Here is a 24,656-nt window from a genome sequence, read left to right as displayed (position 1 = left end):
TTGTTATGTCTGACCCAGGTTCTGGGTAACACAAAAACTGCCCAAACACTGGGTTGTTACTTCTGACCCAGGATCTGGGTAACACAAAAACTGCCCAAACACTGGGTTGTTATGTCTGACCCAGGTTCTGGGTAACACAAAAACTGCCCAAACACTGGGTTGTTATGTCTGACCCAGGTTCTGGGTAACACAAAACTACCCAAACAATAGGTTGTTACGTCTGACTCAGGATCTGTGTAGCACAAAAACTACCCAAACACTGGGTTGTTATGTCTGACCCAGGTTCTGGGTAACACAAAAACTGCCCAAACACTGGGTTGTTACTTCTGACCCAGGATCTGGGTAACACAAAAACTGCCCAAACACTGGGTTGTTATGTCTGACCCAGGATCTGGGTAACATAAAAACTTCCCAAACACTGGGTTGTTACTTCTGACCCAGGATCTGGGTAACATAAAAACTTCCCAAACACTGGGTTGTTACTTCTGACCCAGGATCTGGGTAACACAAAAACTGCCCGAACACTGGGTTGTTATGTCTGACCCAGGTTCTGGGTAACATAAAAACTTCCCAAACACTGGGTTGTTACTTCTGACCCAGGATCTGGGTAACACAAAAACTGCCCAAACACTGGGTTGTTAATTCTGACCCAGGATATGGGTAACATAAAAACTCCCCAAACACTGGGTTGTTACTTCTGACCCAGGATCTGGGTAACACAAAAACTGCCCAAACACTGGGTTGTTATGTCTGACCCAGGTTCTGGGTAACATAAAAACTTCCCAAACACTGGGTTGTTACGTCTGACCCAGGATCTGTGTAACACAAAAACTGCCCAAACACTGGGTTGTTACTTCTGACCCATGATCTGTGTAACACAAAAACTACCCAAACACTGGGTTGTTACGTCTGACTCAGGATCTGGGTAACACAAAAATTACCCAAACACTGGGTTGTTATGTCTGAACCAGGTTCTGGGTAACACAAAAACTGCCCAAACACTGGGTTGTTATGTCTGACCCAGGTGCTGGGTAACACAAAAACTGCCCAAACACTGGGTTGTTATGTCTGACCCAGGTGCTGGGTAACACAAAAACTGCCCAAACACTGGGTTGTTATGTCTGACCCAGGTGCTGGGTAACACAAAAACTGCCCAAACACTGGGTTGTTATGTCTGACCCAGGTTCTGGGTAACATAAAAACTTCCCAAACACTGGGTTGTTACTTCTGACCCATGATCTGTGTAACACAAAAACTACCCAAACACTGGGTTGTTACGTCTGACCATCTGGGTAACACAAAAAATACCCAAACACTGGGTCGTTACGTCTGACCCAGGTTCTGGGTAACATAAAAACTTCCCAAACACTGGGTTTTTACGTCTGACCCAGGATCTGTGTAACACAAAAACTGCCCAAACACTGGGTCGTTACGTCTGACCCAGGTTCTGGGTAACATAAAAACTTCCCAAACACTGGGTTTTTACGTCTGACCCAGGTTCTGGGTAACACAAAAACTGCCCAAACACTGGGTTGTTACGTCTGACCATCTGGGTAACACAAAAAATACCCAAACACTGGGTCGTTACGTCTGACCCAGGTTCTGGGTAACATAAAAACTTCCCAAACACTGGGTTTTTACGTCTGACCCAGGATCTGTGTAACACAAAAACTGCCCAAACACTGGGTTGTTATGTCTGACCCACGTTCTGGATAACATAAAAACTTCCCAAACACTGGGTTGTTACTTCTGACCCATGATCTGTGTAACACAAAAACTACCCAAACACTGGGTTGTTACGTCTGACCATCTGGGTAACACAAAAAATACCCAAACACTGGGTCGTTACGTCTGACCCAGGTTCTGGGTAACATAAAAACTTCCCAAACACTGGGTTTTTACGTCTGACCCAGGATCTGTGTAACACAAAAACTGCCCAAACACTGGGTCGTTACGTCTGACCCAGGTTCTGGGTAACATAAAAACTTCCCAAACACTGGGTTTTTACGTCTGACCCAGGTTCTGGGTAACACAAAAACTGCCCAAACACTGGGTTGTTACGTCTGACCATCTGGGTAACACAAAAAATACCCAAACACTGGGTCGTTACGTCTGACCCAGGTTCTGGGTAACATAAAAACTTCCCAAACACTGGGTTTTTACGTCTGACCCAGGATCTGTGTAACACAAAAACTGCCCAAACACTGGGTTGTTATGTCTGACCCACGTTCTGGATAACATAAAAACTTCCCAAACACTGGGCTGTTGCGTCTGTCTGATTGATTGATTGATTGATTGATTGATTGATTGATTGATTGATTGATTGATTGATTGATTGATTGATTGAATCAGCTGCATGAAGGCTCTTTGTGATATTGTGGCAGACACACAAGTGTGTTCCAAACAAAACATATAAACTAATGTTCAATTATTACATTTAGATTTTTTTATATCCATATTACCTAGTCTGCAGGTATGCCAAGTCTATGGCCATAAACTGTTAATTCCACTGGATAATCTTTATACAAATATTAGATATGTTCATTTAAAAAATCATTCCCCACTGTAGCATAAGTTTGGGTTTGTTTATGCTCTATTTGTTCAGTGATTGAAACTGTCCATAACAACATGCCTGTGGGCCTTTGGGGGAAATTCCCAGTAAACCTCTAACTACATGTAGCTGATTTGCTTATAGTTTGCTAGGTGTGAATTCGGTTGGGGATTCTTTTTAAACCGTAAAGTACACCTGCACTATGACTCAAGTACCCATACATTTTCCGAGCAACTAAGACCGGTGACACGCCAGCACCCAAACCCCCACCAAATGGCACTTCAAAATACACATAATACAGCACAGCTTGATAAAGGCCTGTTTGTATATCAGAGAGATAAAGATATATTTGCATGCTGGAGTACACAAATACAGTCAAACAGACACCACTTCTGAAAAACAAGATGAAAAAGAGATGTTTATCTTGCTCAGCAAAAAAAAAAAAAAAAAAAAAAAAAAAGATTTTGTAACACCTATTTTTAAAATGTAATACATTTAAGAAAACTTAAATTGAATTTAATAACGTTGGGCTTCATTACAAAGTATAAGCATGAACATTAAAAAGAAAAATCAATATAATGATAATAATACAACAATATATATAAACCATTCCTTATTGTAATTGCACTTGGTATAATGACTGCAGATTTAATGCGATTGACAGTAATATAATGTACTTATTTTATTTAAATAATTGTACAACAGCCAGTTGTGTAAGGCTAAAAGTCTACAACAAATGGCAAGTAAAAAAAACTACCTATAGCAAATATACTAACATCTGCTTTTACACTGAAAATCATTTCCTTATCACACATTACATCATAAGTTCATTCCTACAGTATGCCGTGTTTCTTTGCCTTGTACAGTAGGCCTAACTAATAATAGAAGCCTGCCGTTATTTTTAGAAAACACTTTCCTTATTCCTGTCAAGGTTAGTTGAACTCAGAAAGCAGCTCTCAGTCCAACAACAACAACACACCTCAGAAGACTTAAAGACACAATAAACAACTTCATTTGATTGGCTGTCCATTCATTCAGTCAGTAATGATTTATTCAGTAATTATTAAGGGTGTTATGGTTCAAATTTCTCACGGTTCGGTTTGTATTACAGTTTTCGGTACGGTTCGGAATGTGCTTTGTTTAGGGGGAAAGGAACTACTGTCAAAAAAATAAAAAAAATAAGAGCAAATGATAACTACATCACAAATAAATACAAGCAACATATCTAACAGTATAGTTTTCAGGTACAGAAATGAAATCAAGTAATCAATTGTATATAATCTATAATCTATAGATTAAATAGAGTTCTAAAAGCTGTCAGTCAAGAGCAGTGAGTGATTTCCTTCTTTCGTTGTTTGATTAACATTTAAAACACGGACAGCAGGAATATTAGGCTACTGTCACTTTAAGAAATAATGCACGGAGCTAATATATGTACTTATTATGTACTTATAACAACCTACTGATCAGGCATAATATTATCACCACTGAGAGGTGAAGTGAATAACACTGATTATCTCTTCATCAGGGCACCTGTTAGGCTGCGTTCATACCAAATGCGAATAGAGCATCAGGAGCGAGTGATTTAAATGTTAAGTCAACGGAAAGGCGCGTTGACGCGCGTCTGGAGGTCCTGCGGCATGATAGATGCGTTTTTGCCTCATTGGCGCGTCCAGTTTGCGGGAATAACGCGAATTGGACGCGAATTGAGCATCTTGAGCAATACGCACGTTACACGCGAGTGGTGTTTTTGTGTATTCACGCGTTTGAAGCGAACTTTGGCGTCAATTCGTGCCGCGTTAACTAATCAGGAGCCTGCTTGCTGCTGTCACGTGGTAAAGTGACATGATGAGAAACCCTGCATGAGGTAAGAATGTAGTTGTTTAAAGTTCAAATCTCTGGTTTATTTATAAAGAAATCTTGTGTTTTTGGAGTTGTGAGATCCAGGCGATCAGCAGCACTCAGCGCTCATTAACCCCGCGAGAGCAGCCTTTCCTCGGCCAGTCCTTCTGACGTCTGCCGCTGACTCTGACGTCCTGTAGTGGTGCATCTTGTGTAGATCTAACAGCCGATCTTTGTTCTCATGAATCTATCATTTGTTGTCTGCCAAATCGTTTTGACTGAGGGCAAAGAGAAGTTTCATAACTTTATTTTTTTGACGATATTTAAATATACATGCAGTGAAGATAATGTAGGAGTTGCCTGGACCACATTTGTGAAGCTATTAAAGGGTTAGTTCACCCAAAAATGAAAATTCTGTCATTAATTACTTACCCTCATGTCGTTCGACACCCGTCAGACCTCCGTTCATCTTCGGAACAGAAATTAAGATATTTTAGTTGAAATCTGATGGCTCTGAAAGGCCTCCATTGGCACAATGGCACGTTACACTCTCAAGACCCTTAGAAGGTACTAAAGACGTCGTTACAAAGTCCATCTCACTACAGTGGTTCTACAATAACTTTATGAATCGGCGACAATAGTTTTTGTGCGCAAAAAAACCCCTAAATAACGACTTATTTAGTGATGGCGATTTCAAAACACAGCCTCATGAAGCTTCGAAGCGTTATGAATCAGTGAGTCGATTCAGCGGTTTGAATCGCCAAATTTCAGCAGTTTGGCGGTTTGACACGCGATCCGAATCATCATTCGGCTCACTGATTCATAACGCTTCGAAGCTTCATGAGGCCGTGTTTTGAAATCGTCATCACTATGTAAGTCGTTATTTAGGGTTTTTTTTGCGCACAAAAACTATTGTCGCCGATTCATAAAGTTATTTTAGAACCACTGTAGTGAGATGGACTTTGTAACGACGTCTTTAGTACCTTTTAAGGGTCTTGAGAGTGTAAAGTGCCATTGAGCCAATGGAGGCCTTTCAGAGCCATCAGATTTCAACTAAAATATCTTCATTTCTGTTCCGAAGATGAACGGAGGTCTGACGGGTGTCGAACGACATGAGGGGAAGTAATTAATGGCAGAATTTTCATTTTTGGGTGAACTAACCCTTTAATGTTTAATATATATTTTTAATGAAAATGAAAAGAGGCAGAGTGGTGTTTTATGACATATTTCTCCTGGAGCGGCTTGAACGCGCGTCTAGCGAATGGATTCAAAATGTTCAAGCATCAAACTAGGCGCGGTAGACGCGTTTTTGTCCTCAAAGTTGATGTGTTAGAAGCAGGAAAAATGGACAAGCGTAAGGATTTGAGCGAGTTTGACGAGGGCCAAATTGTGATGGCTAGACAACAGAGCATTTCCAAAACTGCAGCTCTTGTGGGGTGTTCCCGGTCTGCAGTGGTCAGTCTCTATCAAAAGTGCTCCAAGGAAGGAACAGCGGTGAACCGGCTACTGTAGCTCAAATTGCTCAAGAAGTTAATGCTGGTTCTGATAGAAAGGTGTCAGAATACATAGTGCATCACAGTTTGTTGTGTATGGGGCTGCATAACCGCAGACCAGTCAGGGTGTCCATGCTGACCCCTGTCCACCGCCGAAAGCGCCAAGAGTGGGCATGTGAGCATCAGAACTGGACCACGGAGCAATGGAAGAAGGTGACCTGGGGCCTCATTTATAAAACTTTGCGTAGGATTTGCGTCAGAAGTGGCGTACGGATGAAACATAGGACATGCGTACGCAAAGAAATATTTGGATTTATAAAACCGTGCGCACGCACATCCTACGCAGTTTTCCCTTAATAAATCACAATCAATTCTAAATGTAGCGCAGCTTTTGCGGCTTCATGTCACGCCCATAGTTGCCCATAAATAGTCCGTGAAACGCCCACAAGTTAATATTTATCAATTGCGAAATCATGGCAAATACAGAGAGGAAATCAAAAAAACGTAACTTCACTCAATGTGAAGTAGAAATTATCGTTGGCGAGGTGGAAAAGAGGAGAAAAATATTTTTTGGAGGGCACAGTGTGGGCATTAGCCTACTAATGCCAAAAAGGCACTTGAGTGGCAAAAGGTTGCAGACGCCGTAAATGCTGTAGCATCACAACCTCGGACTGTGGCCGGAAAAAAAAAGAAATGATCGGACATCAAAGTCGAGGCAAAAAAACGTCTAGCGCTCCATCGCCAGAGTGTGTTTGCCACGGTTGGGGGAAAGGGACACCGGAGCTGACCCCTCTTGATGAGAGACTGCCGGCAATTATTGGGGAATCCCTATTAATCCCTATCCCCATTATCTACGTGGAAATGGGAAATAGTTCAGTGCAAATGTAATTTCTTGCAGCTTTCTGAATGGTTGAGACATACATCATATGTTATTTTATCAAGGCATTTGCATGAATACCATGATTCCGTAGCTGATGAAGAAATTTTTACTATGAAAACAACTTTCCCCAGTGGACAATTAATACATTTATCTATCTATATATCTCCCTAATTATCTAGCTATCTATCTATCTGTCTATCTAATTGCATCTGCTCCGCCAGACGGACATATTGACGAGAATATCAGTTTTGTACATTATTTCGTTCTGTTTACCATATTATTTATGAGGATGAATTGCATAACATGCAATATTGTTGCAGAACATATTTCACTTTTTTTTTTTTTTTTGCATTTCTGTTGTAATTTTCGTTTGATTTTGTTTGTTTTACACTGCAGATCGATCAAACGGGTGTTTGTGTAGGCTGTTAATTGTAATACTTGCTTTGTGAAGTCTTCAAGTTATTTATGAGAGGCAGTATTGCCATTTCTTTTACACAACGGTCTGCAGTTTCACACACTTTCACGTGTTTCTTCCATCTGCCGACGGTGTCGCCATTTCTCATTTCACCCGTTTTTGTGCGTACGCCTGGGTCAGAGCTTGCGTGAAGGACCGCACATTTTCCCGTCAAGTTTGCTTTTTATAAATACCAATTATTGCGTAGAGAGTGGCGTACGCCTTCTTTTGTGCGTACGCAACGTTTATAAATGAGGCCCCAGGTCTGAGGAATCACGTTTTCTTTTACATCACATGGATGGACGGGTGCGTGTGCTCACACACACACACACACACACACACACACACACACACACACACACACACACACACACACACACACACACACACACACACACACACACACACACACACACACACACAGCTCCACCCCCACAAACGAAAAAGTTAGGTCAATAATAAAATTGACCAAGAAAAATACATAAATAAAACATAAACTGATCTAAAGACCATCCATGTGCCACCCTGTTTGTTGTTGACTGTTCTCAATACCAAGCCTGTCACATTTTCCCTTAATTATGCATGAAGTATGAGTAAAATGATTAAATATTAATATGATAAGAATCTGCTCTCTCATGTTTCTGAAAAGTACACCTGCAGCTATCTCTCCTTTTTGTCTTTTACCATCAATAATCAGCAACAGGTGCATCTAAACACAACGGCCAGATATTTCTTGAGCCCGGGGTTTTCCAAACGGGCTCGTCTGGTTTACAGCTCCCCCTTGTAGAACTAGTTGCGTCATTGTTGGTATTATTGTTTGTCTTTTTTTTTTCTTGGCTCGTCTTTAAGAAGAAGTGCATTGCGTCAGTGGGGGTTAAAAAAGCACAACTTCAACACATCAACATTCCACAAATCCACTTTCACACCTCAGTGGTTGCTAAGAGTCAAAACAAAAGCACAGAATAAAACAAAGCAAAAACTTGGCAAACACGTGAAAACAATTATGAGTAAATTATGTAATCCAAACGTTGCTGATAACCTGAGGCCATATTCACCTGAGACTGGTACTGGCGTCTTCAAGTATGCACTGCATAGTCGACATTTCTTTGGATAACAGAACTGAAACTGAACTTTCTCGCAGGCAAAATCTGGAAATTCACAAAGTAAATTCTTGTTTAGAGTTCACATTCAGTCAGATTTTATTCTGATAAACTGATTCAGAAGTTACATTCATTCATTTAGCAGCTAACAAATGAGGAACACAACAAGTGATTCATCTTTAAAGAGGCAATAAACACGAAAATAACCCAGAACCAATTAAATCAGTGATGGGAAAAACAAAGCTTTTCGAAACCTTGAATCAGTTGAACCGATTCACTCTTCGCCGCAAGTTTGATTGACAGGCGATCTAACCAATCACATTGCTGAATCTGCCGTTTTGTCCGACAAAGGCAGTCAGGAGAGTTAGTAGATTAACGTCGGTACACTTGAACTTGGAAAAACGGTGTGTACTGACGTCTTTCCGCGGTTGAAACAACATTTCTTTTAGTGTTCATTCATGTTTATTTCATGCTTATCAATGAACTAGAAGGAAGACATGATCGAGCAGCTTTAACTGAGGCGCTACAGCGATCACGACACATTAAAGAGCCACAAAACGCTATTTATTGTTTATATTTCTTTAAAAAAATGACAATTTCAAAGTTGAGACTTTGTTTCATATCAAAAGTAACTTGCTCTGTCCTGTGTGTCAGCGTGTTGTTTGCTCCGCAATGTATTTTCTCTACGTGAGAACGTTTGTGTGGTGTGAGAGCGCCATGGCTTGTCGGACATAGCAACAGTAACTAAAGGGGGCGAGTCTTTGCGAACGGTCAATTGCTTTGCAAAATGATTCATTGTTTTGAAGCGCTCGACACGGCACACACTGGTGATGGTCAAAACAGCGTAAATGTAACAAATACTCAGGAAAAACATGCATAAAAACACCTTTTACAAACCAATTACAAATGTTTCATTGGGGGTTCAAGCACGTAGCGCTGAAACCCTAATGTTAAATTTCCCAAGGATAAGCATTCTCCCCTAAAAGTGATCGGGCAGACCAAACTGTAAGTAGTAGAGACTTGAAACTTTGAGGGCTGGTAGTACTCACACCGTCTACAACGTCACCAAGTCTAGCCCTGATCGGCCTGATGGGGGTCGCTACAGCCGTCAAAAGTATGAAATGGCTCATCATATCTCCTAAACCATTAGGCGTAGGCTCAAGTGTCTTATATAATTGGAATCCTTGACTCAAGATGGACAAAAATGGATTTGCTCGGCTAAATTTTGGGTATTTTAGATTCTAGACTTTAGATCACCAAAATACATGTCCGCCATTGACCAATGAAGTTTGAGCAGCTATCAGACAAGATTAACGGAGGCCGATCGGAACGAAACTCGCTGGGTCTGTATGACTCACAGCCCTAGAGGCCTGTGAGAAATTCGAACGAAATCGGCCATCGAGGGAGCCTTTGCATTTTTCTCATTTCTAATTTTCCTCATTCTGAGCAGCTTTGCCTCTAGGACTGCTGCTGCCCATCAAATCTTTTGTTAAATATTGGAGATCATTTCAAAAGACATCCTTGGTGAACTAGTCGTAGGTTTTTGGCTGAACCTCGCTAAAAACCACCGCAGTACAATTCTCAGGACTGGTCAATAGTTATCAAAAAAAATTTGAACTATGGCCTTTGGATAGCTATAGCTGGGTCCTTTAAAAAACAGGCTTGACCAAGTCTACCCAAAAGCCTATCGTTCCTAATCGAAAACTCAGAACTTTGCATCATTACGTGAGCACATGCGGCACATAACTCTAAAGGAGCATGCAAACTTTTGTGGAGATCGGCCCATAGGTGGGGCTATAACTGTTAAAAAAACTTTCAATCCATATATTTTCTACAGTAAGTTGCCTTTATGTATATAGGTAACAGGCTTGCTAAATGAAACATCATATCTTTTTACGCATTATGGGCCCGATTTACTAACAGCTTGCACCAGCGCAAACCAATCTACTGGCTGGATTTACTAAACCACTTAAATAAGATAAATTAGCGCTGAAAAGGCATAGACAGTTATTTTTTGTGGCTGACGTTATTGCATATGCATTTGTAGGAGTTTACCTTTCAGGCATACAATTTATGGGAGGAGATTTACAAAGGATTACACCATTATTTACCACCCGAAATATAATTAACAAATAATTTTTGGTTAATCAGGCCAATAAGACACAAAGTATTCATATTACTATACAAATTTGTAATTTATAATGTATACAAATTCATAAAAAGTTATTAAAAAAAAACATATAGACACCGATTCATGAGTTCACAGAGATCTTCGCCCCCTAGCGGTTGAAACATTTCGAAACAGTTTGGCGTGACGCAGCCTCGTTTACACAAATCATGTGATTTTGGAGGTTTGATATGCACTCTGAAACACTGCTTCGAAACAAAAGATTTGCAAAGGTTTCGAAGCTTCACAAAGCATGATTTGAATAAAATTTCCACAAACAGATTCGACTGTTGTAAGATTCTCACGATACAAATGTTGCAAAGGGATTTCAGAAGCCTGTTTACTGAGTAAACACTTGCTCGGGACAGTTTGATAACTGGAGGTCAGGATGCAGTGAGCGGTGAGTTAGTTCATAAAAAGTGCCATATTCCAGATGGTGGACTTTATGACTAGGCAGAGCCAATGAGGCAGATGTATTTTCCCAGCTGTCACAGAAGCCAGCGATTTCATTACTAATCACTTCTCACGACTAACAGTTCAAGGCCTTGTCATTGTTGTGTCTGTGATTTCATAAAACCCAACAACAGAAATTCCCCCTCCGTTGATTTTGGCAGGTGCAAGTTAGAATGAGGGTTAAGCTCTGACCTTTTGACCTCAGTCAATGAACAGGAGATTTGCCCTCTCACACGATGATCTGTTGTTTTGTTTGAACTGAAATAAAAATGTGAGTGGATAGTGTTTCTTTCTCTTTCTTTTTTGAAAAGTCAGTGATGATTTTGAAGTGTAGTGTGCTTTGTAAGAGACGATCTTTGCTTATACCTAATCTTTTTTTTACACCAATAATAAATCATACACTTTTAATTCCACAGATAACATTTTACACTTAAAGGGACAGTTCACTCAAAAATGAAAACTCTGTCATCATACCCAAACCTATGGAACCTTGTTGTTTTCGCCACAGAATAAAAGATAAAATATTGCTTTTTATCACCCAATTCTGACTTTATTTCTCACAATTGCGAATTTATATCTCGCAATTCTGACTTTATTTCTCACAATTGCGAATTTATATCATGCGATTCTGACTTTATAGCTCGCAATTAGGAGTTCATATCACGCAATTCTGAGAAAAAAAGTCTGAATTATCTTTTAAAATGTTTTATTCTGTGGCGGAAACAAGCTTCCATACAAACCTGTATGATTTTCTGTCTTCTGAGAAAAGTTTTTTTCCATACAATGAAAGTTAAATGGGGTCCAAAAATAAAAAAAAAATCATCAAAACATTATTTTAAAAGGAAATTAAGTGCCATCATTTTGCAAGAAGGCTTTGTCTGTGATAAGGTGATCAGATGTATGATTTTATGAATTTATTTTATCATGAATATGAACGCTGTATTGGCCAGGTAGCATTCAGGACCTATGACATTATTTTCTGCTCCATTGTTGACTATTTGTAATAAATCATATATTCATGTAGACCTTTGGTTGTACTTGGAATTTAAAATCTTTGTGGCCTTGAAAATATGTTTCTTTTTGACATTTATTACCTCGGTGCTAATTTAGAGGTTGAACTAACAATTGACTGTCAAGTTTTACAGGCTCTCTTAATTTATTTTCTACACTACGACATGCTTTTAAATCAAACAACTTGATAGTGCTGTTTACAAAGGGTTCAGTGCCCAAGTATAATTTAATTGCTGACAAAATCCCTTTTGGAAACAGTAAGGAGCCATAGAATATTAGAGACTTGGAGATGTACCGAGTGGTATAAGATAACAGACATGCTAAATTTGCTTTTAAAGAGAGTATGAATAAAAAAACGATTCACCGTTCAAAAAGTGAATACAACTGGATTTACCAGCAAAAGGTATGTGAATGTGACTTTGCCATAAAACTGTTCCTTATTTCACTTTCCAACTCTTTTCTCTGTTCCTCTGATGTGTACAGTACATTCCTACTGCACTTTGTTTTGGATAGGGACTTCCCCATTTCTAAACCAGTGCAGTAACAAAACTTTATGTCACGACAGAGCTATTACACCACGGGCCATCTGACTGCCTCATGTCTGCAGTATGCAGTTTTGCATGTTCTATCTGGTGTCAAAGATCCTAATAAAATATGCAATATTTTGTGCCAAAGAACACTGTCATCCAAACAAAAGGATGATATACAAGCAACAATAACTCCTCTGTATATGGGACAGTGAAGACATCCTATAAGAAATCAGGCCCAAAGCCATTTTATCAGAGGATTTGGTTTCATTAAAATTACATGGAAAAAAAAAATGTTGGTTACACTTTATTTTAAAGTGTCTTTGTTACACTCTAATGAAGTACTGAGTAATAAGTAACTATACTTACTATAAGGTTAGTATTAGGGTTTGGTTTGGTTTGGTTTAGTTGCATGTACAGTAATTATGCATTATTAATATAGTTATGACTATAGTAACTGTAAAATAACTGTAAAATAGAGTGTTACAATTTTTGGGGAGTACAATTCTTGGTCCCACTTTATATTGTGTCTTTAAATACTATGTACTAACATTTTAATTAAAAATGTTGTTACATTGTACTTATACTATATACTATACTATATACTAATATACACCGATCAGGCATAATATTATGATCACTGACAGGTGAAGTGAATAACACTGATTATCTCTTCATCACAGCACCTGTTAGTGGGTGGGATATATTAGGCAGCAAGTAAACATGTTGTCCTCAAAGTTGATGTGTTAGAAGCAGGAAAAAGGGGCACATGTGAGGATTTGAGCGAGTTTGACAAGAGCGAAATTGTGATGGCTAGACGACTGGGTCAGAGCATCTCCAAAACTGCAGCTCTTATGGGGTGTTCCCGGTCTGCATTGGTCAGTGTCTATCAAAAGTGCTCAAAGGAAGGAACAGTGGAGAACTGGCGACAGTGTCATGGGCGGCCAAGGCTCATTGATTGACATTTTTGTACCTCTAAGTCAGGGGTAGGCAAGTTCGGTCCTAGAGAGCTGATGTCCTGCAGAGTTTAGCTCCAACCCCACTAAGCCACCATAGTATAAAACTCATGGGTCCCAGCATGCATTGCAGCATTAAGTATCTCACCATTGTTGAGATTCATATGCTGATTCTTGATATCTGTGTGCGTCTAAACTTATTCCCCCTAGAATGCATTTAAAAATCAAAATTCAGAATGCCTGATCTGTGGCGAGAAAGTATTGTTGGTGAATATTATTTATTTATAGTTTTAGTCAGTGATGAGTTTAGTCAATAGTTTTTCTTCATGACAGTTTTTCTTTATGGCTTCTTTTGATTTGAACAGATTATGTGTTTTGTTATCACTGTAACAAAAACCACAAACTAAAGCCAAGAGTCAAACTGCCTAACTAAACGAAACACTGATCACCATAAATATTTTCAATAAAACCAACATCTAAACCTCTGTTAATTCTCAATAAGAGCTTCTATAGAGGTCTTTCGGGGTTGGAGCCAAACTCTGCAGGACAGCGACTCACTAGGACTGAACTTGCCTGCCAATGGTTAATTGTGTAATTGTACCCTAAGGACCAATTGTGTACCTTTGAAGGTACAGTTATACGTTTTGCAATAACGTTATACAAAATTGTACCTCCACTGCACCTTTTTTTCTGAGAGTGTATAAGGGGGAGGAAATGACCAGAAACAAATAAATATGATGGATTAAACAATGGAAAATACTATGTTTAATGAAATGAGATATGTATAAATATGCATGTCTAAAGACGGTATTTTGAAAGAAGCTCATCTGCTTCTGCTCATCAAGGCTGCATTTATTTGATTAAAAAAACAGTAAAAACTGTAATATTGTGAAATATTAGTCCCATTTAAAATAGCTGTTTTCTATTGTGATATATTTTAAAATGTAATGTATTTCTGTGATCAAAGCTGAATTTTCAGCCTCAACAAGCGGCCGGCTCAGTCTTTTGATTTGAGTGTGGGTTACTGTTCCGTCATCAAACTTTACTGACCACAGAACAGGAAGACGTCAAAGCTGACTTTTATACAACTGAACATTAAATGAACATCTGCTTCACGGTATCCTGACTCTTCAGCATGATAATCATATCAAATGCAGGATTTCAGACAAGGAAAACAGCTTATCTGGATCTGTTTAATACACCAATAACCTCAATAATCACCGTGGCAGTTACAAGTAATATCCCACATTTTAGGACGCAAACAATGCAGACCAAATGCCCAGAAGGCTTTGATACAGACAGAGCAAAAGGGAGTGTTTGTCAGATGCGCTCATACCGTTAAACCCAGATGACTGTTTGATTAATAGAGATTTGCATTTTGATGATGGACGGCAGGCTCAACGTTAGGAGTATTCCAGGAGGAGGAGAAAGCAAAGGGAGAGAGAAAGTGGAGGATATAAAAGAGTCGGATCAGACAACAGGTGCGTATTACAGGTGATGCACAGCTCCACCCTCTCTTCCACGCTCTTTTTCAGCAGTCATAGACTTGTCCACTTTTCTATTGCGACACATTAATAGTGGACTCAATCACTGGAACTACTCTGAGGTAACTGAACATTCATGCTTCAATAGTTATTTGCACTTATTTCTTTTACAGTTGTTGTTTTTTTGTTTGTTTTGGTTTATTTGCTTATTCTAAAATATGTGTGAACTGCTCAAACTGCATTCTAACAGCATTCTGTTCATTCTGTGCACGTAGAGTCACTGTAAGGTGTTTGTACTCATGTGCTGTTTGTGGTTTCTCTTTTCAGATGTTGGCCCTTGAAACTGTGAGTATTTATGTATTTACTTTTTATTTATGAATTAGTTAGTTTGCTAGTTAGTTGCATGACAGATGATTTTCCAGCTCTGCGGGATCGCATTTAAAACATTCATTGATTTTCCATGATAGTTAAATAAATAAAAAAAATAATGGACATATGCTCTATTTAAGCAATATCACACAATTGTGCATACACAAGCTCCCTTAAATGCCACTTGGCCTGTCAAATTAGAGGAGTAATACTCAATTAACTGTTGTATGGTTGTTTATTACAGTGCTGAGAAAGACATTAACTTAATAAGCTGTTGTAACAATTTATGTATAATATCATATCTGATCTACACACATAAATGAGGAATTTGTTGTAAATCTAAGCCGCTCTTAAAAATATTCGAGAATGTGTGTATGCTGGAAAGTATGCTGATGCTGATAAAATGACACTTAGTTTGATATTTCGACATTTAACGCTTCGACATTCAGGTATTTGTGGCTTGAATGTTAAAATGCTGTAGGCTATATATGCTTGGGTGCGTATGCAGTCCAAATATATGCATATTATTACCTCTGAAATGTTTACACACTCACAATGCAAATTTTACTTTCTCTTTTTTTACTCAGAAGAGGGAGATTCTCTTGAATGTTCTAGTCATGCAAATTGTTGCAACTTCCTTCCAATATTCCTGTTAACCAGTTGTAAATAGTGTATAATGTAACAGTAGCTGTAATATATATACAGTTGTGCTCAAAAGTTTGCATACCCCTTACAGAATCTGCGGAAATGTTAATATTTTTTTCAAAATAAGAAGGGATCATAAAACTAGCATGTTATTTTTTATTTAGTACCTGAATAAGATATTTCACTTAACAGATGTTTACATATAGTCCACGAGAAAAAAATAATAGTTGAATCTATAAAAATGATCCCATTCAAAATGTTACTGATGTTAATACTGTGTGCCGTTACCTGAATGATTCACGGCGTTTATGTTTTGTGATAGTTGTTCATGAGTCCCTTGTTTTTCCTGCCCAATGTTATTCAGAAAAATCATTCAGCTCCTGCAAATTGTTTGCTTTTCTAGCATATTTGGCATATTTCAACCTTTTCCAGCAGTGACTGTATGATTTTGACTGTATGATCCTTTTCTTTTCACACTGAGGACAGTTGAGAGACTCATGCACAACTATTACGAAAGGGGGAGAGTGTAAAGTTAAATGAGCCCTCTTATTGTGTTACTTTTGAGCGCAACTGTATATATACTGTAAACTTTTTATGTAATTTTCAGATTTGTTGTTCTTTGAATCTATGAGAAAATGGTCTCTCCTAAAGCAACATCAGAAGAATTAGAATTGTACCCATAATCCCATTGATGCTCATTGTGTAATGTCTGTCCTGCATCTGATTCAATGACTCACCTACAGATTCAATACTTCCAAGACCTGGGCCCTAGAGAGCCATTGTCAGGGAACCTGGACCTTGACATGATTGAGGAATACCTGCAGGAGCACTCTGTGGAGGTCATGTCAACACCGTGTGTCCAGAGGAGGAATCAAGAGGAGCACAGTATGGCAGGTGAGTGTCAAACATCACAGGAGACCACTGAGGGAAGGGTCACTTCTCCTTTTTTAATTGAATGGAAGCGCACTTTCAGTTTTGTTAGGTTTACTCATTTCCTCTTTGACAAAGCTTCATTATGATTTGTATCTCAAGACGTGGATTCCATACCACATGTGATAACAGTTCATTGTAGTGAGGAGAAATGTGGAAATTTAGTAATAAAAAGTACTTGTGAATCGTGTAGCCTAATCTTTTTGCCACAAAAAAACCCTGTTTAAACTCATTCACACAGTTTTTACAAGGTCTACCTTCCCCACGTCCTCCATTGGTCAGTCAGACAGCTGGCCCCCGCCCCAAACTCACACCATTGGTTGAGCTGTTACTATGTCAGTCTGGTCAGGTGCTCAAATAAACAGCAATGTTTTGAAAGTGCTACAATATTTACACTTTTCAAGGGAATCAACCTACAAACGGTCTATATGTTAAGTTGGACAAGGAGAAAGCACATTAAAATAACCACAAGTTCTTACAGCTTTTATGTGTTGTTGATTGTAGCGAGCAGCATTTGTGATAATAATGATTGATGTGTTTCCATAGAGAACAGCTGGTCTGGTCGTTATGCATATGAATGGCATTATAGCGGAGTACCAGGAGCAGATGAGACTCATGAACAACAGCCTCAGCAGCAGCAGACGTGGATCTGTCAGTCCAGTCACAACGAGTGGGTACGTCTCACCACAATAATATTGCAGTCACATGTAGCTCTGTACATGTAGTTCGACCTATGCATGGATGTTAATAACAGTCTACGTTTTAGGGACACTGCCAGTATGACAGAAACCAATGCAGTGATTCGGATTCGCTGTCCACCAGCTCTGGATGCCACGAATTTCCACCGTCTCCGACCTCTGACAGGAAGGGACCGATTGCGTATGACTCTATGGCACTAGCGCCGCTCTCAGGTAAAACACAGCATTGCTAGGCCTTCGTTTGTCCTGTTTTCCTTCGGTTTTGGGACAGTCGATACATTTTAATCTTGTACATTGGTTCAACATAAATAAATTAAGGTAAACAAACATAGTTTGTTCACTTCATATCAAAATCATGGAATAATGACATTAGCTGTATCAGTCCAAGCAAATGCTCATCTCTTCCCCACAATGATAACCAAGAAGAAGTTAAATTGTTCAATTAACTCCAACATAATTGAACATTAAACTTAATTTCAACATTTTTACTCTCTTTGTTAAGTCCCAAGCGAAGCATGCTGGGAATTACAGTTTCAGCAAAAATCATTTTCATGATTGGTTCACATTCGCCCTAAATCATTTAATCTAGTATTGCACATTTTAGAGAATTACATTAATCGAAAGCAAAGAAATCCAGTTTAGAAGAGAAACAATTTTGATGCGTAAATCGCAAATAATATGATTGAGTAAATTGGACAATATGTTTTACAGTTTTTTTTCAGTGTGAGTTCAGTTTAAAATGGACTGGTTAAAAATAATTAAAGGGGATAGTTCACCTATATATGACAAATTATGTCATCATTTATTCACCCTCATTTCACTGCAAACCAGAATACATTTCTAATTTCTGTGAACCACAAAATACTTTGACGAATTCAACAACACTGCTTCAATTAAAATGAGCATAAAATCACATTTACATTGAAGAGTCATATCCAGACACACTTGGCAGTGCTCTTTTGGCTTGATTTTGATTAGGTTATTTGGTGTCAAATTTTGTGTTTATGTTTCCAACACCTTGTATTTTACTCCCAAATAAAGTTAGGCAGCGGCTATACACTAAGTGCAAACAGTCGATAGATGCTATTTACACCAAGTGTAAATAGCAAGTAGATTCTATTTACTTGTAGATTGCAAGTAGATGCTATTTAAGTGAAAATAACATTTTCTTAGTGATAGATGATATTTACACTAAGTGCAAATAGCTGTAGATGCTATTTACTAAGTGAAAATAGTAATATATTCTATTTATACCATTTAAAAGTAGTTATTTGCAATATGTGTAAATAGTAATAACATGCTATTTATACTTTATTTTGACAGATACATACTATTTGCAGCTCAGTATTGTTGTACATTAACAGGATACAATAATCAGCACACGTACCCCTAACCCTACCAAATAAATGCTTTTATTATTATTATTCAACAATTCGTTAGGAAATTTATTTCCACTTTTAGAACATTTTCTTCATTTTTATTGAAAGTAAATGCCTTTCTGTTGTGATATGTGATGGGAAAAGGGAGAAGAGCAAGCTCTGCAAAAGGCGGATTCGAACCCGGCTCGACGCGTCAAAAGCTAGATCCACATGCTCTACTGACTACACCACTGAAGATGTTGAAATATGCATTTTTTTATAATGTTGTTTAGCCCAACCAGGCATTGTTAGGTGGAGCTAGTGCGAATAGCACTTGCCAACAAGGCACGCTATTTGCACTTGGTGTAAATAGACACTCCGATAAAGGCAACCTCACAGTCCAGTGATTTACACATCGAGTTAGGCTCATTTTTAATCTGACATTTGAAGGGTGTAATAGGCCTTGATAATAGACTGCTTTCATTGTGCGCTGGCCTTTCAATTACTTGACCAATAAGTGATTAGACAGACAGACAGATGCCAAATGCAGAAATGTTACATTCTGCTATTTAAAAGTAACTAAAAACGTTGTCATTTCTCAGGTAAAAGGAAAGAGCGACTGTTTCAGTTCTTATATGAGATGCTACAGACACCAGACATGCGGAGCTGCATTTGGTGGGTTCAGTCTAACAACGGAACGTTCCAGTTCTCCTCCCAGAACAAGGAAAAGCTGGCAGAGATGTGGGGCAGGCGCAAGGGCAACCGGAAAACCATGACATACCAGAAAATGGCCCGTGCCCTGCGGAACTATTCACGGACAGGAGAGATCTGCAAAGTGAAGCGCAAACTTACCTATCAGTTCACAGAGAGAACACTGAGAGGCCTTCAGAACAACTCGCAAAGATTCATGGGTAGTTAATGTGGTCCATCCACCAAGACTTTCTCCCAGCTGGGAAAGTATAAGATAAATACTGAGTATTTTACAGAGGATGGTTTTGTCTTTTTAATGTTCATGATGTAATGTGGACTTAAAACACGGATTTTCGAATATTATTTGGCTTAATTGAGGCTCAATTGAACTTGGGAATGTTTTATGTACACTAACATGGAATTCTATGAAGTTGAAGGTGATCTTTGAAATATGTAAATCTGAGGATTGTTAACCATTACACTGCGTTATATGTAGTAATGAATCCGTTTTTTATATATAAAATATTTGCCAATTTTTGTGCTAATTTCAATTACTTTTTAATGCCATGAAATGTTGACACCTGATGTGCCTGAATAAATTAATCTTAACATGCATGTCAAACTGTTTAATTTATATTGTAAAAATGTTTTGTTCGTGTTCAGTTTTTTAATAAGTATTAAAGCCATAATATGTCATTTTTTGCCGCCAGACATCGTTTATTCAAAACAAAGGCGTAGCTTGATTTTGGAAATCGAGGGTATGATGTCATTGATAGGCGACGCACAGACATGGTCTGTGTTCTGGTTAAAATCGCTTATTTCTCTGGATTTAAACATTCTTGGAAATGTTCGGGATAACGTAAGTTAAGTCAACAAAATGTATAACATTGTTCTATTGGTTTTTGGATATTTTAATCCCAAAATCTTACATATTGTGCTTTTAATATGACTAAATCGATCAGACTATATGTGTAGTGCAGTCATGGCACAAGCTGGTCCTTTACATGCAATCTGTTAGCAATTACATAATTTACTAAATGGCACTAGCTGGTCGGCCTCTGCTGATTCTGCAGCCAATGAGATTGCTTGCTCAGCATTTAAATCTGGTTCATTTTTGCTGTAGGCTGGTCCTCAGAACCCCTCCACCTCCCCCAGCTCCACCTGCCTAGATCTGCTATGGGATTTATATTGTCAATGAAAAATGACAGAATAATGACTAAAATATTTAATACAAATAAATAAATATGTTCATTCAGATCTTATTCATAAGGTCTCACACACACACTTCATCGCAGTCACTATTTAGACGAGCACTGACACCGTATGGTGAAATAATCACGTATGTTTATGGCCCTCGGCTTATGTTGGATGAAAACACTACAAATTCAGCAGAGTTTGGAAAATCCTGTACACAGCAATGATCAGTTTATCTCTTCTCCTGTCTCTGAAAATGTCCGGATTTTTAAATCATCCTCCAGATGCTTATTTTAAGTGATGTTTGTTCAGCTAGGTGTTAACAGGACATCGACGCGCACTTCCGGTATTCAATTCCTCTGTGATAAAGGCCTATAGCAAGGTGCTCTGCAGCAGCAGCAGCGGTGTAGCAGATCTAGGCCGCCAAGACCAAATACATTACATTGTCAATCCCATTAACAAGCAGAGAGTTGTCATGATTAAAATGAGGTTATACCAACAATTTTTAAGAGTCAGAGTCAACCACTTTTTTAATCAGGTAGTAAAGTCTGCAGAATATGCAAATGTTACAGTGAATTACAAGCAAATTTCCCATGGTAATGAGAGATTACCATAGTTAGATGGAATTTATATGTTTCGACAAAGTATTTAAAATGGTATTTTAAAGAATATGTTTGAATGAAAATGATTTATCATCGAACAACATGGTATTACCATAGAATGTGTTAACTTTTCGATGTAATGGCATCAACAGTTTCCGTGGAAATTGGAGTCTGACAGTTACTCATGCATCCACAGTAAACAAAGGGCTTTTTATACTCAACCTGTTAAATTCTCACACTGATAAGCCTCACCACGAGGAGCACACACATGACAATATCTCTGACAAAGCCCTGTGTTCCATCTGATGGCAGTTTACCACAAGCCCACCATCTACATATTCACGCACATATGGTCAAATATGCAAAGCATGTGTACTCTGGAAAACCGCCACTACAACAGAACTGTTAATGATTGACGAGAAGGGAAAGATGTTGCTTATTGTTTCATGCCAGTGGATTTCTGTTAAAACCACACAATCACAATTAATTAGACCTCAAAATATAAAATATAGACCTTAATTTTGTCTGAAACATAAGTTGCCAAATGTTTATAGTGCTGTTGTGTAAAATCAATATTAGCTTTGCAACCATGTCGAAGTACTAATTATGGCGTTCATTTGTGAAATGAGACTGATGAAGCTGTTATATTTTGTGTTTATCATTCTTGCATTGTTTGGATATTAGTGAAATTATAACTAATATTAGTAACTGTGTAGGTCAGAGTGTTCCTCTATTGATAAACATCTTACTGTATATAAAGTTCTGATGAGTTTAAAGTTATAGAAAGTGTGTTTTCCAACCAGTGTTTTGTGGTTTGTATTTGAAATGAGTTGCATAATAAATAATACAATATAAAAAGGTTTTGTTTTTCTCTATAGATATCATGTTGTACAACCCTGGTGTGCAGAAAACACATCATATGAGGAATGAATTTCAAAAACGAGCACAGTTTTCACATACATTTTGTTTATACATGTTAATACATTACGTTGAGAATTGTATTCAAGTTCGGTATCATACAGTCCGACACATTTTCATAATTTTGCAAAACAAGTTTTTTACTTGTTTTCTTTTGAGTCAGAACAAAAGGGACATTTTATCATTATGAGATGTTGAAACATTGACTGAATTGGATTTAAAATATTTAGATTTTCATCAAAAGACAAATTCTTTGACAAAAAAAAAAAACGCTGTCACAAACTGCCTGTTTTAGTATCATTTTCATGGACTTTCTATTTTTATCTGTTTCCCTTTGTTGCAGTTTCCACACCATAGTCGTTTGTTACTATGGTTTCTGACTAATGTGTCATAACCTATTTGAGTTCACCACCATAGTTCACCATGTGTATTTAAAGGAACTGTATGTAGGATTGTGGCCAAAACTGGTACTGCAATCACTTTCAAATTACTGAAGAGCGGTGTCTCTCCTCTCCCCCTCCCCCCTGACTTGAGGTTGCCAGATAGGCTGCAGCAGAGCCGTTGAAAATTATTATATGGCTATAATATAATTATTAAATTATATTATATTATTATATGGCTCTGGGCTGCTGGATCCAGCAGGAACATAGGCTGCTACAAGGAACTTCAAATGGCAAATGACGAGTTCTACACAGCAAGCTTTTTTTCTTCTGTTAATGCTTCATGAGAGATGTTTTGTGATCGCAAAAATTTACTAATGGCGATTAGCCAAATATAATCGTAAATATGAACGCTCGTATGTGACAGTACATTGTTAGAACAGTAAGTTAGCTGTTTAACTGTCTAACTTGTAACGGTAGGTATCTGTCTGTCATTAACGTAAGTAAGTTACAAGCACAAGTGTCATACAGGTCAACTTGCAGCATGTGTTGTCCACTCTAAATGCAAAGAACGAATGAGGAATAATTTTTACTGAGGCAACATTAGGCTACTGTCTCAAATACGTTTTCACATTGCCATAATGGGCGTGCTAATGTTGTTTTGCTCAGCGTCTCAGCATAATGACAGAAAAACTGCATTACTAATGTTAGCAATGACGACTCGCCGTTTTTATTTCCCAAACAATTCCTTAACGTTACCTTTTCAATTCAATGACCCATCTCCTCCATATGCGCTAACCTAACGTTACTTTGCACGAACATGCATAACTTTGTTCGACTGTGATAAATATTTGAAATGTCCATTTCAAAAACATAGTTAGCCAAACATATGAACCTTAACGTTACCTGTCCAGGAGGAAATTAGCAACGTTGGCGTCTGTCTTCAAATACTTCTCCGGTTTCAGCCATCTCCATCTTTCAAAGGCATCTCCTATACAAATCCATTTTGGACATTGTCACGACGTTTTTCTGATTCATAACGAGGTCTTTTAGGTTTCGAAAAGTTAGACATTTTTTATCCAAAAAGTTTGTAGCTGCAGCTGTGGTAACTAGAGCAGAGCTGGCAACCCCGATGCAGAAGCACTACTGACTTTGTGATTGGTAGACAGGTGGAGGGTGGCACTTCAGGCCAAAACACAACATGTCAACATCAACATCAGTTGAGGGCTGCAACTTCACTTTTAAAATGACAATATCCTGGCCGGACAACTGTTGTCAGTGATATAAGTATTTGAAATTAACATGATTTCTTAATGTCTAGTGACATATCAGGGCCATTTTATGATTAATTAAGATACATTTCTTACATACAGTTCCTTTAAGTTCCTCCTTTTCATTCAGTTGTTGTCTGGTGTGTGTGTGTGTGTGTGTGTGTGTGTGTGTGTGTGTGTGTGTGTGTGTGTGTGTGTGTGTGTGTGTGTGTGTGTGTGTGTGTGTGTGTGTGTGTGTGTGTGTGTGCGTGCGTGCGTGCGTGTGTGTGTGTGTGTGTGTGTGTGGGCATGTTTTTGTGAAATATCAGGACACAAATGTGTATAATGACATGGGTATGACATAGGTATTACAAAAAGAGGGTGAAATATGAGGACGTTACCCATGTCCTCACTTTTCAAAATTCTTATAAATCATACAGAATGAGTTTTTTTCACAGAAAGTAAACTGTACAGTTTCCTGTGATGTGTAGGTAAGGGGATAGAAAATACGGTTCGTACGGTATAAAAACCATTACGCCTATGGAATGTCCCCATGTGTGTGTGTGTGTGTGTATCACACTGGCTGCGTCCGAAACCTGGAAAATGCTGCCTTCGGAGGACACATTTCAAGGTAGGAAGGCATCAAGGCACATCCGAATCTAATGTTAGCTTCACTTCCTGTCTCCTGAGATGCCTTCATCTGA

The 24,656-nt window shown here is 38.4% G+C and overlaps 1 protein-coding gene across 1 annotated transcript; it reads left to right on the top strand.

Moving 5' to 3' along the window:
* The first annotated feature begins 14,919 nt into the window (after positions 1-14,919).
* Positions 14,920-20,304, top strand: LOC307117146 (uncharacterized protein). Its single transcript, XM_079801869.1, has 6 exons — positions 14,920-15,040; positions 15,246-15,263; positions 16,676-16,826; positions 17,409-17,536; positions 17,629-17,773; positions 19,521-20,304. The coding sequence occupies exons 2-6, from the start codon at positions 15,246-15,248 to the stop codon at positions 19,835-19,837; spliced, it is 759 nt and encodes a 252-aa protein (XP_079657995.1). The 5' UTR covers positions 14,920-15,040; the 3' UTR covers positions 19,838-20,304.
* The last annotated feature ends 4,352 nt before the right edge of the window (positions 20,305-24,656 follow it).

This window comes from Gobio gobio (assembly GCF_949357685.1).
Source record: "Gobio gobio genome assembly, chromosome: 21".
NCBI classification, from domain to species: domain Eukaryota; kingdom Metazoa; phylum Chordata; class Actinopteri; order Cypriniformes; family Gobionidae; genus Gobio; species Gobio gobio.
The sequence above is the reverse complement of the archived record's forward strand: the minus strand, read 5'-3'. Positions and strand labels throughout refer to the sequence as shown.

Coding starts and splice junctions, on each gene's coding strand:
- LOC307117146 (XM_079801869.1), top strand. Junction 17,537..17,628: donor AGTCCAGTCACAACGAGTGG/GTACGTCTCACC, acceptor TCTACGTTTTAG/GGACACTGCCAGTATGACAG. Junction 17,774..19,520: donor GGCACTAGCGCCGCTCTCAG/GTAAAACACAGC, acceptor GTCATTTCTCAG/GTAAAAGGAAAGAGCGACTG.